At 41.7% G+C, this 16,812-nt stretch overlaps 1 protein-coding gene across 1 annotated transcript; it reads right to left on the bottom strand.

Moving 5' to 3' along the window:
• Positions 1-6,131: 6,131 nt before the first annotated feature.
• On the bottom strand, positions 6,132-13,105 carry exo1 (exonuclease 1). The gene is made up of 14 exons (XM_028423598.1): positions 12,999-13,105; positions 11,726-11,919; positions 11,534-11,653; positions 10,893-11,016; positions 10,659-10,796; positions 10,314-10,526; positions 9,735-9,922; positions 9,509-9,611; positions 9,206-9,419; positions 8,296-8,482; positions 7,102-7,642; positions 6,886-6,969; positions 6,601-6,800; positions 6,132-6,242 (listed from the first exon to the last, which is right to left on the bottom strand). Exons 2-14 carry the CDS (start codon positions 11,884-11,886, stop codon positions 6,179-6,181), a joined length of 2,337 nt encoding a protein of 778 aa, XP_028279399.1. The 5' UTR covers positions 11,887-11,919; positions 12,999-13,105; the 3' UTR covers positions 6,132-6,178.
• Positions 13,106-16,812: the final 3,707 nt, after the last annotated feature.

Below are 16,812 nucleotides of genomic sequence, written 5' to 3'. Positions count from 1 at the left end.
AACAAAAAGGTTGTCAGCATATAGCTCATAGGTGAGTGTACAACGTCTAATAGCCAATCATAGCTTAGCAACCGTATCTAGGCGCGGGGGGCCTGGCAAACAGATTGTGCAAATCAGACGAGCGATATTCACAATGTTATGTTTAATAATACAATATATAATAACAATAATACAAAGAGCTTGCTGTGCTGAGACTACTTACCCACTACCAGTGTAACATATATCTGTGTCGTCACTGACATTGTTGACATATTGGCCTATGCTGAGTGTGCAAAAGCTTGCCTGGTCAGGTTTTCAGTAAGGTCAATTGAAGCTTTGACTCCACTCGTCAATGAGCTGGCAGTTGTCATTAATAGGTTTACAGGTAAATTACAGGTACTGCACTCCCACAGGTCTTCCTGTGACTCAAGCTCAGGCGTGAGCGGAATAAAACCTCTAATAAGATATAATAAGTGAAACCACCTGTGTGGATAGACCATATGCAGGCAGGCCTGTTACACTATGGTAGGTCCCACTCCTGTGATGCACAAAATGATCAACCTCCTTAATTATTATTACATACAACAAGTAGTGCCATAACTGAAGCTGCTAAAGTTGGAGTTGTGCGACTAGCTTGTGTGTCAATTGTTCATCTAATCTACATCACAGTTGTCCAGTGCATTGCTGAGAACCCAAGTAAATGAAGTGCCAGTTTTGAAGCTCAGACTGTGATTGCTCACCTATGTCAACATAGTTAAAAAAAAAGGTGGGGTGAGGACAAATATGACGTCTGCATTGTAACAGTGTAACACACACTGTTTAGTTGTGCTGTCCAAATGCGTACTGAGAATCATTATTTCCAACATATTGATCTCAAAATATCTCACAATGCATCATAAAAGTAGTGTATAAGCCCTGGTCACTCTTTTAGCGATATTTACTGTATTTTCTAGGTGGCAATGTGGCACATTTTGATTGTGCAACAGCAGTGACACAATAATGATGCAAGCAGTGCCAAAAGGTGCTCATTTTGCTGATGAACTCACTACATAACAAATTTGCCATATAGTGAGTAGGCAAGAGTGAATGATACAGTTATTATCTATTGATCTATTTATGTATGATGTCATCTTGAACACATTGTCAGAGACGGATGTCTTAAATGTAAATAATTCCAACCAAATGATAGCCAAAGACTGTAAGTAAAGATGGACGACCCACTTGTGACATCATCCACCAGGCTCATGTGAGTCAGTGTCCCCCGGACAAAGGTTAGATATAGACATAAGACAGCTCACTGTGCAAACACTTCCTGTATCTGTGTCACATGGTCTTTTTGACCCATTAGCAGACGAGCAGTGTGTCCTGGGTCTGTTGACAATTTTAAATGTTCTGACACCAACATTTGGTTGACATTTGCTTTGTTGACTAATCTGGGTCTTAGCAGCACATTCACAAGATTTAGCAACTTAGCTTCACAAACACCCCAACTAACATTTTAACATTTTAACATTTTTTAACATTTTGTGATGCTAAAGGTGAGGTCACCCACCTGTCAATACAAGCAGGCATACAAGCATATTCTTATGCTAATATATGCTGTAAGTTTGGATAACATGGGAGACTGTGGGAATTGACTCACTTTTGGAGCTGGCCTCAAGTGGCCACTGTAGGAACTGCGGTGTTAGGCACTTTTTTTGTTGACTTAATTTCTCAGCCAAGAAGGATGGAAGACACAACTATGACAACTATGGCAGCTGTATTGCTCAAGCTCTAAGAATGCTAAGCGTGAATACATGAAATAGTTTGGACGAGTAGTAGTTTGAGTTGAATATTTTTGTAGATTTGCTCAAACCAGTCTATAGAACATAGAGAGGTTGGGGTTTGGAGTGGATGGAGATTTTGTCAGTACATGTCTGTTTGCCGAGGGCAGCTTTTTCTAGAGTCAGAGAGAACACACACACACACACACACACACACACACACACACACACACACACACACACACACACACACTTCTTTGATTCCTGTTTCATTCACTGCCTCCACTTCAGGTCTAAACTTGTGCTCTTTAATGAATACCTGTGAAGCCGTGTGGAGCAGGCCGGGGTCTGTTAAACAAAGACGGGTAAACACACACACGTCCTCTGCTGTTACAACAGCACAAATGTTATTTTTGCATCAGTCGTCTCCCCTGCTGTATTGAAGGCTTTGCAGCAGAGGACTTTGTTGTCCAGCCTGTAAGCAGCATTCTCATCATAGTTGGCCTTCTTTTCGGTTCAAAGAAAAAAAATTCTTCGTTTATCAGTGCACACGAGGGGAGGGTGTACGTGTGTGTGTGTGAGTACGTGTCTGTGTTGATAGGTGAGTGCGCAGACATTGTCATTCAGGCTGTTCTGTAGCTGTGTTATCTGATTGTTAAGTGGTACCCATAGTGTGGAAAGGCATGTGGAGCATGTTAAGAAAAGTTAGTGCTGCGCTTGTTTGCTCCGAGCTAGCGCCGAAACAAACACCAACACAGGCTCATTCATTCAAACCCTCAAAGTGTGTCAAGGGTCACATACCTGAAGTTTGGGTACTTCAGAACTATTCACTGCATCCGTCACAGTCCTGTCATTTTATGGTGATTTATAGCTTATAATAAAGCTGTTATAAAGTTGGACATTAGCTATTGTTGATATATCCCCTACCTGGGGACCATATATTAAATTTGGATCAGGGAGATAAGGGCTTGCACCAGTCACTCTAACATGGTCTAACATGGTATTGCAGTACCTCCGGGAGCTGTGTGCCCCCTTCAGGGGTTCAAAAAAGTCCTATCCTATCTTATCCTATTCTGAATGTGGTTACAGTGTGCATGTGTGCATTTACCTCAATCTCTGTGCAGAGGTGCCATCAAAAATCCATGGGGCCACTCACAGAAACCTCCTAGTTAAAAAAAAAAAGTAAGAACACTCAGGCACATTTACAGTGTTACAACGTATATGTACAGTGTCATATCGTATTGATCTGCAGTCTGCAGTGGTTGATCACTTTGCTGGTTCACACCAACCTTTTAATCAGCATTTAACATACACATATAGAGCCCTCACTCTTGGGCAACATGCTTTTGGCTTGTTGAGAACTACACAGTAAAATGTACATAGGTCAATACAGGGAATGAGTAAATACAACATACACATCATTGGATTCACAGTGATTATCTGTTAAATATTTAACTTTAAACTAACTTCACTGATCCAGTTAACCTTAAAATGTGTAACCGCCTGTGAATCCACACCACTAATTCCAGGTTTCATGTAGTTTTTGGGCTACTTAAACAAGTTCCTCTAACAAGTGCATGCAACCGATAAAACATACATCTGAGATTTCATACATAAAAACCGGTCATGATAAAATCATGGTAAATCAACAGAAACATCCGAACTGCACAAGGGGTTCACATACTTTCAAGCAGCACTGTATATAGGAAGTAGTAGCACCAAGTTTCTAGGCTCAATCAACTTCTTACTGCTGCAGAACTGGTTTATGTCCCCTGAACAGGGCCTTTTTGTGTAACTCTGAAATGTACATTATCTTTCAGTTTTTGGGTAACCCTATCTTTTTGAATCTCTGGCTGTTCACTGCTTACTTTTGTACCTTTTCAAGCTATTCATTGAACTGAAAAAACTAAAAAAAATAGGGTGTTCTAAAATTTTTAACCAGTAGTATATATAAAGCTTAAACAGGAGGTTGCATCTACTTTAGGAAGTGTCAGCCTCGACTTGGTCCCAGCTCTAAGGTGAACAGACACATTCATACCTCTCTTCCGCCCCCTCTGATGGTGAGGATGTGGTGACTCCCTCCTAAGAGTCGGTACAACATGCAGTTTACTCCTAAACAAAGACAGTACATATGAATGTCACATACAGTAGAAGCTGCATACTGGAACATGTAAAAAGGAGAAACACCATTCTGTATTTGTTATTAGTGTGCCATTACCATGCTGCAGCCATCACAGATTTGCATGATAGTGATCAAAGTGTAGGTGTCCAGAGGTGTAAGATGTTCCGTGAAGCTGAGACGGTTTCACCTGATATAATACTAAAGCTGTTTAATTATACATTTGGAGGAAACACACTTTACAATGAGAATTTGATTAACATGAACTTCCTGTTCATTCTCAGAGTACACATTCACATCCTGTAGTCACTACATGTCACACTTAGCATTGTGTGGTATATGTGGCACTAAATTATTATGTCAAGTTTTACCCAGACCCACCCACTGAGCTCTGCCACCACATACAAACCATGTTTCCCACCAAACAGTTAGAACTAATGAAGCTGCTTGGATGAGCAGCGAAACATCTTCAAGAAAACTCCAAAGTCTAGACGCCATGCTTCAATCTTCTCTACGTATGATGACCTGGATGACTGAGAATCTTCATCAACACATGGTGTGGTTGATTTTATATCGCTTGATTGAAATATTGTTGTAAAGAATAAGTCAGAGAGACGAGCCCTGATACAGTCTCTGCTCATGTCCTGTGTCTAAAAGAGAATGCGGTGAAACGGCATTCTTAGCATAGCGACGTGAGCAGACACATTAAGCACTGTAGTTTGTGCCATTTCAAACACACTACACCAAATCCTCAATATCTATCACACAGCAGTGTCTTCACTACTGTATCAGGACTCATCACCTCTGCCTGAGCATGTACAGGAAATGTTTAATTTCACTGCAAAATCTGTTGTTACCTCTTAAATGTGTCAGCCTGTCACACCTACTGATGTGTTCTTATTCCCATAATGATTGACGGTGTTCACTCCTCTTTTAATTGCATTCAAACCGCTGTGGGTGGAGCACCATCTTATAAAAACTAATACAGTGCGGGAGGTATTCTTTTGTTTTTGTTGCACTTTTAACTCTTACTTCTAGCTGACAGAAAGTGAGACAATGTGTGACCACAGGCTGGAATCCAATCTGGGCAGATGTGGTCAAGGACTATGGCCCTGCTCTACCAGGTAAGGTAGCCAGGCACCCTACACTGAGGGTGGTTTTCTAAACCATCAGTGCACCTGTAATCAAGCATGAAGAGGCACAATAAAGTACCCAGCTGCCCATCCCAACTAGAAACAATCTCAAGTCTTGTGCAACAGTAAGTCGGTCTGGTTGAGAGGCACGAATGGTATCTGGATTAGTTCTGGCATTCTGTCCCGCAGCAACACTGTGGTATGACTAATGTAATAAAATTCACTCTGCGCCCATCTGTCTTGTTTAACAAACACTGTCATCAAGGACAATAAATATAATAGGTCGTGTAAGGAGGAAGGTTAGCATGCTGTGCAGGGGCCCTTTATCTGCTGTCAGTAAATATACCCTGTTACAATTTAGCATGTGAGTAGATTGTTGTCTTAACAATGACAAATAAAGGTTTATTTCACAAGAGACCATGCATTTCTTTTCATCGCTCACAAAGACAAAGCTGACATAAATAAACATGTAACCAACAGCCAGCTAGTTATGAGAAAAATGCAAGTGTGAATTTGTTTCAGTTCGTTTGAAGGGGTTGGAAGGGTTATTAGTATAAATAAAATAAAATAAAAACTAGTAACTCCCTGAGACTACTCACCCCAAAAAAGTATAATAAAGGACTCTAAAACTAACTAAATGTTAGCCTGAAATGGGTTGCTTCAGCAAAAAGTCATAATGGGTGATGATGCAATATACTCTAAAGCAAATGGGGGCTGACAAATTAGAACTGCAACAGAATCGAAACAGCAAACGATTATTATCCCTTATCCCTTCACAAAATACACAGGTGAGCACTCCAGCTGCAGGAACCAGAACTCAGATACTCACCAGCCACCACCACTGATCTGAAGACAGGAAGCCAGCAGCCTTATCGCCACATTCCCCAGATGGCATGCAGGTAGGACATTTTCTGTGCAAATATGCTCAGTGCATAGTTGCATTATTAGGTGACATTAGGTGACACATGCTTCAACACCGTTCTGACACATGACAGCAGTATGTGATGCCACCCCACGCAGCTTTGGTCAGAAAACTTCAGCTCACATACGAGTTCTATAAGAGTAGTGTTGCTTTATTTAAAACTATACAGTTAAGAAATACAGGAGGAAAAAAAACATACATGGTATGCTTAAAATCTTGGCTTCCACACAAAGCACTTAGCGCGGTGTGAAACATTTACAGTTCATGCGGTCAGGTGGTTAGCAGGTTGACTGGAGACATGGCAGGCAGACATCTTCTGAGTTTCTCTGAAAGAGAGAAGAGGTTTTTTTACTGGCAAAAGTTATCACATCTGTAACATTCCAGGTCTGTTTTGGAATGGCCCTGGAACACTTCCTCGTCCCTTTTGACAGCATCTTTCAACAATGTGAAAAATGATGTTGTGGCTCCAGTTCTATCACAGTGCTATCATTTAGAAGACTGACCTGACTGATGTATTTGTGAGACTGTCAGAAAACTTGCTCAGATCACATCAGATATAAGCAGTGCAATAAGAAGTGTTACAGTACACAGAATTCAGTTTTGAACGCACCTGCTAACTCCTGGTCAAATAAAACATTGTGAGTTTTTTGTTATCACAGTGTCCTGATGTTGAGTTTGTCTCACTTTTTGAAGCTGAAGTTCTTCCAGAGGCTGCTGATTGTTGCCTGGACACCAGGGTTGTTCTCATTATTAGGGGAGGAGAGTTTCTTCCCAGAAGCCGCAGACGTCTTCCTCAGTCCGCTTGCTCTGGCCGGGCCCAGCGACGTTTGCACCTTAGCAGCTTTACTCTGGTTGCTTGATCGTGCCTTTACTAAACCTGAAACCTGTAGTGGGAGAGACCATGCACAGGTTATAAAGAGTTGTATTGAAGAAACAACCCCTAACGTAGCTAGTCTGGAAGCAACTCACCTTTGACTTCATTATACGAGGTTTCTTATCAGTCAAGTGCGTGGGATTCTGCTCCAGCTCTGCATCTGTACTTGAATTCATTTCCTGACAACACACATGAAAGTCACATAAGAACACAAACTGTACTCCCACTTATGACACATGAGACTTCGATGGTGTATGTGTGAGGGCTGACCAGACCACAAGTTAAGGTGATGGAGATTTGTGTGAACATACCAATGCAGCAGCCTCCTGGTGGGAGGAGGGGAAGCTGTGGGTGGGGGCTTCGTCTTGTGTGTGGAAGGAAGTGAGGTAGGGTTGTGACTGAGAGAAGTAAGCACTGTCCTGGGAGGGAGGAGAGTCTGGGGCGTCATCCTCTGCCTCAGACTTTCTGTCAGGTGAGCTTGGTTGAGGGGAGGGAGTAGGGCATCCGGAGGGGCTGCGAGTCTCTGAAGAAAAGGACAAACTCGCCTTCTTATACTGAAACTGCTGCATGGCAGCCAGCCCTGAGGCTGACTTTGGTGTTCCAGATTTTTCTGTTGAGAAGGAGCCCCTTGACCATGGGAACAACTTGAGGCCCTGGTTGGTTGAGGTGGGGGATGGAGAGCTTTGTGATGAAGGTGGGCTTGGGGTTTCCACAGACGGGACCTCGGGGCCATCGCTGTCCTGGTTCTGGGAGCTAGGTGAGGACCCCTTCTTTATTGGACTCACCACTGTGGGCTCCACAGCTTGAGGTAAAGCCTCCTGGCTCGGACTAGAACTGAAGTTACTGAAGAATCTATGTGTAAAAATAAACACAAGCAAGTCAGAATGTTCATCAAGGATCAGTAAGTTCATGCTGCAGCACAACAGCTGGAAGCAGGAGTTACCGATCTGTCTCCTTTTGACAGGCTGGGGTTGATTAGTTTCAGATACATATATGAAATTATGTTTCCCTTTCAGCCTGACTGATATTAGACTTTTAGGTCCAAATTTGTATCATATGTACAGTGCTGACGAGGTCAACCTGGCTAGGTGGTCTGCTGGACATTTGTCAGGGATGAGGTTATGTTATGTTCAACAGAGAAAATGTGTGGGTGGCATAGGCTTTCCAACAGTGTGTTTTAAAAACTACTACATGACATCATTTGTATCACTGCTTCGAATGTAAACAATGGAGGTGCAGTAGCTTAAACTGCATACCTACAGCATTTTACCTGCATTATGTTCTGGATCATATACAGAGATACAAACATATCTATGATAAGCTGATAAAAATCATTAGACTGAATAAACACAGTTAAAAAGAACAATAGTCACACTACAATACAACTATAAACTACAACACAAACTACTCACTACCACTGTTGAAAAAAGTGTAACGACAGGGAGACAAGCAACAATATATAAGGGATGCGTGAGGTGCCTGTCAGATCAGGAAGGCGGAATCACCTGCTGCGTGTGCCCTGACCGTCCTCCTCAGCCTCTTGGTTCCTCCTCTGCAGCAGGGTGGCGAAACGATTGTGTGGCCTGGGCTGGCGGCTCGATTTGGTCTGTTCTGGTTGCTGGTCTGGCCTGGATCGTTTCTGACTGGAGGAGGAATACTGCTGCAGCATGTCCTGGTCAGATATACTAGAGTCTATAGGAAGAAAGAAAGACGAGATCAGCCCAAAGACAAAGAATTGCGAAGCTACATATTTTGTGAATAAATCATCTTTGTTTATTAATGTTTCTTTGGAAACGTCTTTCATATAGATTGGTCTGTCTTTCACAGAGAGACCACACAGAACTTGTGACCCTCACCAACATATCTCTCATCATGGTGTTAAAAAAACATAAGAGCAGCTTTCAAAAATGTCTCTCCTTGTTCTTGTCCTACATCCAATTAGACATGTGTTGACACATTTCCGGTCTAACCAAACACAAAAACATGATGACACCTGTCCTAGCATCATGATAATGACATAACAAATTATGCCTGGCTGGTAATCTTCTCTACATGCCACTGGCAGATAAACCACAAATTAATTTAAACTTTAAGCATATAACTAAAGAAAGAAGTATAGAGTATGGCAGCCATTTAACTGATGAAGGGGTTGCTTTAAATCAGGCTGGCTGTGCTTTTGTAAATACAACTGCATTTATAATAAAATTATCACATTTCCTCACTTTGACCAGTAATCTTCTTATTTTGATTTTAGCTTCATATTTTCTTTCTTGTCAGAATTATCAGTCCAACCACACTATCACATGACAAGTACAAAAACTGTAAATCTGTAAACAAAAAAAAAACAAAAAAAAGGTGAGCACTCCAGTGAATATCCTGAGCTACATAATAATAAACACAGTTCACACAACTCACCCTCTCTCTGCCTCTTCACCTGCAGCTCTCTGCAGGGCAGCCTCAGGCTGTCCGTGCTGATGACTCTCTCCTTCCCCCTGGTGGAGACAGGCCTGTCTTGGGAGGCAGCAGGCTGGGCAGGCCTAGCAGATGCTGGAGTGAAGCTGCTGCTCCAGATACTGGGCCCATTGTAGGCTGGTGACTCATTCCAGCTGCGACTGCGTGGTTTATATTGCTGAGAACACATATGTGAAGTTGTTCAGGGTTAAATGTGACCATTCATTTTAAGCACCAGGACATCTTTGACTGACTGTGAGATGATACCTGTGAAATGGGTTTGTCTGGGCAGAAGTCATCTATCATCTTCATGGTGTTGATGTCAAGGTTTCCCAAAGCCATCTGTAAGCCTTTGTCATCACCGATGTTACTGAGTTTAGTATCATCAAGGATAAAGTGCAGAAAAGTCAGGGATGGAAAACAACATACTACCTTCTTACTTGAATTTGAATAGGTGACACTATATCAGGTGTGTGTCACTACGAAAGGATACAGTCCAGCGTAGCTGAGGGTGGATGGGTCGATGTGCTCTGGGTATGGGTTGAGCGGCGCAACCTTCCGTCTGACAGGATCGAACACCAGCTGGTACAGGAAGGTGTTATTGGCTTTAACAAATCCCTCAATGTACTCCTCAGGGACGATAAGATTCATCTTCAGGTACTGTCCCATCTTTCTGATCACCTGACAGAAAGAAAATGTTTTATTGATTAGTAAATTGTAAATGTATCGACACTTCCCCATATATGAAAGATTTATCGTCGTGCAGTTCAAGGACCTGCACTTTTTATTTATTTAGTGTTTTTTAGTGAGCTAATGTTAAATGTATAAATCTGAGAGCACAGCTAATGTGTAGAAAACAAGCAGCTTTGTAACAAGCAAGTTAGACACCAAGCAGTCATTTAAAAAAAAATCCAATAATAGCGTAAATGAAGCATCCACAAAATACCATGATAAAATTACAATAGTGATGAAATGATGCAAATTGTATGAGACACACACTTCTTGTGCATTAAGTGGCTGTTTTGACACCCAGAACATATGGTGTCGAGTACATTCTCCAATATGCTCTCACCTTGAGGATATCAGGGTCCTTGGCGAGCTTCAGCAGTTTGCAGGCCTTGCCCAAACCAATGCCGTGCAGGGAGGCCAGGTAGTCACAGCCAGAGAGGATGCACATGTAGCGGAACTTGTCCTCTGTGAAAACGTCCCCCAGTGAGCGACAGCGGCCCAGGTGATTCTGGTCTATCTCTAGTCCGTTGCCCTGTTTGTCCATTTTGAGGATCACCTGGATGATTGAAAAAGACAGGTTTGGGTTTATATAGTTTTGATTGCCCATGTTAGCTAAAGAGAAATCTGTGTAAGCACCGCATCTGTCAGAGCTACACATCACAGACAGCATGGCTCTAATACTAGATACCGTTTTGCAGCCAAATGCCAGCAGGTCAGAGTCCTCTGTGATGACAGCCTGTGCCAAACCAGATTTAGACAGGAAGGCTAACTGAGCATCAGCTTCATATGGAGCCACCAGACAGTCTACCCCTCTTGCCCTCGCAGCCTGTGTCAACAACACATACACACAATAAACTTTTAGTTAACATGGACACCCAGCAGTATGCATATCCTGCAAAAGTGGTGAGGAAGATGTCCTCACCTTGATGAGGTTGTGAGCCATGGCTGGAGTGATGTTAACACAGCGAGTGAAACAGTCTCTGGCCTCAGACAGTTTGCCTTCACGGAGCAGCTGTCTGCCTTTTTGCAGGTTGGTCTCTCTGCGTCTGAAAAGCACAGGGGTTAGACCAAACTAATAACTGGAAAATGTAGAATGGTAAATGAAATCAGAGATGTGAGTGAATGATGTAGTCAGTACATTCCTCTCTGCACCTTCACACATAACAATGATGCTCTGTTGCTGTTTAGGAATGCAGTCTCTCAAATAAACCAGGCATTGTCTGAGCCCGTTTGTAAAACACTGGCTTGTTATGTACTCTACAAGACAACAAGATATGCATTAATGCCAACCAAGTCATCCTTGTAGGCACACAAGCTGTTGGTTTATTAATCCCAGGGGGGAAATTGCATACATTTCAAGAAGTACAAGAAGAAACAACATGCTGCACATGGCCTGTTATTAAAGCAGAATTGTAATATGTCAGGCATTCTGTGAATGGTTGTAAAGTTCTGCAAGGTTCAAAGTTCTTGCACAAGAGGAGGCCAAACACGAATAGCAACTTATGTCTGACATTCAGAATGTGTGTTTCCTTACACTAATAGAAAACTGAGGTTCATACTCACTCCCTCCGAGCTTTTTCCACCTCTTGTTTTGAGGGCAGATTGCGTCCATCAAACACCAAAATCGGTTTGACGCCAAAGTTCAACAGCATGTCCACAAATTTCATGCAGTACCACACATATCTAGAAGAGACACATTAACACGTCAGTCTGGACTTTTCCTTTTTCATTCACTGAAATCAACAGAATGCTTACTGGTCAGTTGGTTCTCCTTTAGCAAGCTTTTCAGCACATGAAAATGCTCCTTTGTGCAGCCAACAGTAGGTGTCCACAGCCACCGCCTGGCCTTTGTATTTTTTCACGTTGACGGGCTCTGCTGCGTCTTTGATGAACTGCAGCAGACCTTGAATTCCCATTTTGAGCTGCTGTAGCCACGCTGATTCTGATTCCTGAAAGTTTAACAAAGACAGCACTTTCAGAAAGTACTGAATATCTAGTGCTGAAAAATTAAGTAGTAGTAAGGTAGAAAATAAAATTAGTTTTAACAGACTATAATAAACACATATTTATATAGGGTTGTGTTTTACACAAAGAAACAACTTATAATATTATTAAAGTGTTCCAGAATTCATATACTCATAAAGATCTGTCAGTTGTAAATATGAATTACCACCTGCCTTTCTGTGATTGTCACTGAGACATTACCATTCTGATCTTTGGGCATTGTTATGCTGAACTTTATGTACTATAGCTTCAGGGTTCGAAATCACTTCCTGTGAAAAGCTTTAACTGGATAGCTAAGATAGTCATATTACACTAATTTAGACCTTATTCCATAGACATGTAAAACATTTATCATCTGATGCAACGGTTTCAACTGACTTTGTTTAGGTTTTGGGACATTTATTCAAGTCAACACCATATATAAAATGTACTATATTTCACTGGTCTGTGGCAGTGACTGCTCAGGATGTCAGGATGTTAGTGTTAAATGGAGAGGCACTGCTTTAACACATCTTGATATTTCCTTAGCCTATAGCATCGCCTAATACGAAATACAGACCAAAGCGAGCTAGCTTTCCTAATTCCATGCTCATAAGTATGTGGGGGGTAAAACGCTAACTGTGACAAGCATTTACATGAGATTTACGTGAAATGAATGCTTGGATAACACCGTATAGGCTAAATTTACCTCAAAATGTGAAACGTATTTAGCACCTACCAGGATAAAACACCTGTTTAGGCTTGCTGTTAATGTTCTCTCTTTCTGTATGAAAAGAAAGCCGGTTTACCTCGTAGCATCGTTTCTTGTGAGGTCAACGTTCATCTGTCATTATTACATTGTAGGCAACAGTTGGAGAACTGAGACATATTTGTCTTATGTAAATAGAAAAGCTGCAAACAGCGGCAAATCCGTCGCTCACTTAACTAAAGACACTGGCAACGGGCGTCACTGTCAATTCCCCTAATAAGGACAACGCGTAATGTCGATATAATGGCAAAGTAATTTGTTTAAAGTCAAACTTACCCCGTTCTTTATCTACGACCCACGTACATGGAAGCTATGCAGAGTAGAGCGAATTTGGTTTTAGCGGCAAAAGAGGAAGTTCAGTAAAAGCTGCTGCTATTGGTCCGTTAGGAGGAAGTACGGGGTGCGCTTCAAAATAACTTCCGGCATTGCACCGGGTTTAGTAGTTTGTGTTGTTGCCGTTACGTCTCTTTTCTTTTTGGCAACTAACTGTTTTAGACTGGCTGAGGTGATGATGCGACAATGGATCTAACATGACTTCCCATGTGCTACATTTCTAACATTTAAAAAGCCACATCTGTTAGGACCAACTAAGGGAAGGACCCAAACCACGACTCTGATGAGGCAGGAAGTAGAGTTCAGGAATTTTACTTAAAAAGCAGGCAGCAGTACACAAGGGAATGGGCTTAACAAAGGTCAAAATTACAGACGAGTCCAAAAAACAAAAAGGCGCCTAAGCTGCTGTCAGTAACAGAAAAGACATGCTTTAAGAGACAAACCCCCCGGACAGCTACCATGGACAACACCAGTATGTACACTGTGGATACATGAGACAAGTATCTGTATATGTGACAATTGTAAATAAACCTGATACTATTTGGTCAAATAGCTTATAATAAGGAAGGACATGTCAGTTGTTTAGCCATCACAATACCAAACATAACAAATAAAAAATGCATTGCTGGTTGTACTTTGTAAACACATAAAGATCACCAACAACTGAGAAAGAGGAGGGTCTGCCCTACAAAACATGCAGGAGTTGTTGCCCCGGCAGTCCAGCAGATGGAGACAGCTCCTCATGCACGTAGGCTCTATAGAACAGAACTGAGCAGACTGGCTTCACAGGTTTGTCCACACAGTGGCACACACTTACACAACAGTGGGTAGGGTAGAGGATTCAGGTGTGTGTGTCGCTGCATGTCTCACCCTGTCCATGGAACAACAACAACACCCAGGGGAGGTGAAGTCCATCCTGCTGCCTTTGTTACTTTCACTGAGACAAAGTTGCCACTGCAACATTCCTGCACACTGTGTGAGGGGACAACAGTATGAAGCTGTAGTCTCTGCATGTAGCCTGTGTGAAGTCTGTGCATGTGCAAAGACATGCTTTTAATGTGAAAGGGTGTGTCTTGGAGATGATCCCAATAAGAATCACAATCAACCAACTCGACCCTTATTTTTCTTCACACACACAAACACACACACACAGCACTGTTAATCCTTTAAATACATATCAAACTGAAAGCAGTCTGCTAGAGACAAGTCCAGACACGACGACGTGCTCCACAGTGTTCCTGGAACTTGAATTGACCTTCAGGCATTTTTTCCTCCATGTCTGCTGATTAGATTTAACTGTTTGAAGCATATGGTAGATATTAATAATAAGCTAACAAGCCTTTGTTTAAAGATACAGGTGGGCCTACATAAAAATGTTAATGTTAAAAATATTATCATTAATATCACATCATCGATATTAGTCATTGATAGTCATCCATATTAGTTCTGCTTTGGGTTCCAGAAAAAACAAGCAACACAAATAGTTAAAAGTGAGGAAATGTGCAGGGTGATAATGCTTTACATATTTAACGATATATTATTATTATTATATATTAATAATATAGAAGATGCTTATTAGAACCGTTTTGAATACATGATGACACATGATGACTCTCTCTCTCATTTGTTTAACCCCTCACAGTTGTGCCTCTACATATGGTAAATGTACTAAGAGACCTGTGTCTTTCTGTATATAATAACTAATGAAGCACCAGTTCCTGTAGAGCAAACCTCCAGCTGCTGTCTGCTTGCCCGTCTGACGCTGTTTTATGGCTGAACATGATAAGACATCTTCCTGCTTCCTGTGTGTGTCAGTGCGCAGTGGAACAAAGGCCATCCTCCCGTCTGTTTGGCTGTGAGCGTTTACTGACAGGCAGAGCAGAGGTGTGTCTGAACCTGAAGGAAAAGCACCCAGTGAGACTACCTGAGCTGTTTAATTCTCACAATCAAACCCACCGTAAACTGCCAGATTAAAATTGAAGTGTAATACTAGCTTAGCCTGCCCTGTTCTCTCCCTGTGTTTACCGACGTCAATGACTGTAATTCTAAAGACGGGCCACACCTTCACCTCACACAGCCACCACAATAGACAGGCTGTTAAAACACACATAGCGAGGAGGTGCAGGGTGTGGTAAGGAGATTTTAGTCAGAGATAAACAGCAGACAGGGCCTGTCCTAAGGCAAGTCTTCAAATTGCCAAGGATTAGGAAAAAAGGGGGGTCAGTGCAGAGGAATTCTGAAGGATTCAGCAAGTCATTCTATCCTCTGATGATATGTTTTCTTTTTTTTTGAGGCATCTTCACAGCAGGAATAAACATGAGCGTGCAGGTTAAACAGAAAGTGAGCGCCCTGAGGCTCTTTGAAGGCATGTTGACACCAAACATGGTCAGAGTGAGAGAACTGTCTGAACTCTGCTGACACATAATGAGAATGAAACAGGACCCCGCCCCCAACCCCCCTCTTTACCCTCAAAATAATCATAGAGTTAAAGAAAACAAATGTGCATACTCTTTGCTGCCCCCTGTGGCCAGCGTTGGAACCCTAATTATAAAGTTTAAATTACCTCATATCCAATCATATGTAACACCAGCATGTCACAAATGTGCACATCATGTGTCACTGTAGTGTCATGTTTGTGAAGCACCACTTTACTACAGGCTCTTTTTTCCCTTTGCTCCCTGTGACAGATCAGAAATATGTGCTTTTATTTTGAAAAGGGTCAGTTGTTTCAAAACAGAAGGGCATTTCTTGGGAACTATTTTGAGTGGCGGATTATTTATAGGATTTAAGTCAACACACACTGCACATCTGTTGGCCTTCTGAGAGAACGATAACACACTTGTGTGTGTGTCTCTTTGTTATGCACAAAGAGTGCTTCCTCCACATACAAGCTGACATATAGAACTGACTGTTCGAGGGAATTTTGCTGCTATCGTTTTGCACATCAGCTTGTGAGTCATTTTACAGATGGTGTCATATCATTTTACTGCTAATCTGTACAAATATATTCAGACTAAATAGCCTAATAGACTAATAAATGACCTACTTACTTGAACCAAAGCAAAACCAATGTACAAAAAGAATATCCAATTATATATTTAATTATAGTGCACATGTGTTTTCCATTCAATAATAATTATCCAATAAGTGCCACTAGGCATTGCATAATAATGCAATAATATATTTGGATCCTTTCATGTTAAAACATGTTGCAGAGTGTAATCTGTTGTTAATCAAAAGCTAACCAAAGAGGTGAAACTCTCCATAAAGCTGAGGGGAGATGCAAACACCATCCCTCGATATGTTGTCAGTGGATTCTGCATAACAATGGAAGACGATCTCTGTTTGTGGTTGAAATGAAAGACGTCCAGCCCAGCTTCACATGAAGCTCTCTTTCAACAGAGTTTCAGTCCGGACTCCCCCTGTCACAGCATGATGGACAGGCTCATCACAGCATGACTCACAAGGCCTCAGGGGCATGACACACACACACACACGGACCAAAACAGGAAGTTGCACAGAGGCAGAGGATCAGAGCATCATATGAATGTCACTCATGGGTTGTGACATAGTGTTCCAGCTCTCTTTTCCATCAAACTTATCTCATATGTCTTTGAAACACATTTTTTGTTTAATGTTAACCATTAAAATTGTTTGCAAAAATAATCAAAAAATTCTGGATCGTGACACAAATTCCTGTATGTAAAAATCAGGAAGACTAACTGTAACAAACTTGATTTCTATAGCAAAAATGCTT

This window comes from Parambassis ranga, chromosome 15 (assembly GCF_900634625.1).
Source record: "Parambassis ranga chromosome 15, fParRan2.1, whole genome shotgun sequence".
NCBI classification, from domain to species: domain Eukaryota; kingdom Metazoa; phylum Chordata; class Actinopteri; family Ambassidae; genus Parambassis; species Parambassis ranga.
This window is presented reverse-complemented; position numbering and strand designations above follow the sequence as displayed.

Coding starts and splice junctions, on each gene's coding strand:
- exo1 (XM_028423598.1), bottom strand. CDS start 11,886: ATGGGAATTCAAGGTCTGCTGCAGTTCATCAAAGACGCAGCAGAGCCC. Junction 9,612..9,734: donor ACCCTCAGCTACGCTGGACT/GTATCCTTTCGT, acceptor TACTAAACTCAG/TAACATCGGTGATGACAAAG. Junction 6,243..6,600: donor AAGAACTTCAGCTTCAAAAA/GTGAGACAAACT, acceptor TCTCTCTTTCAG/AGAAACTCAGAAGATGTCTG.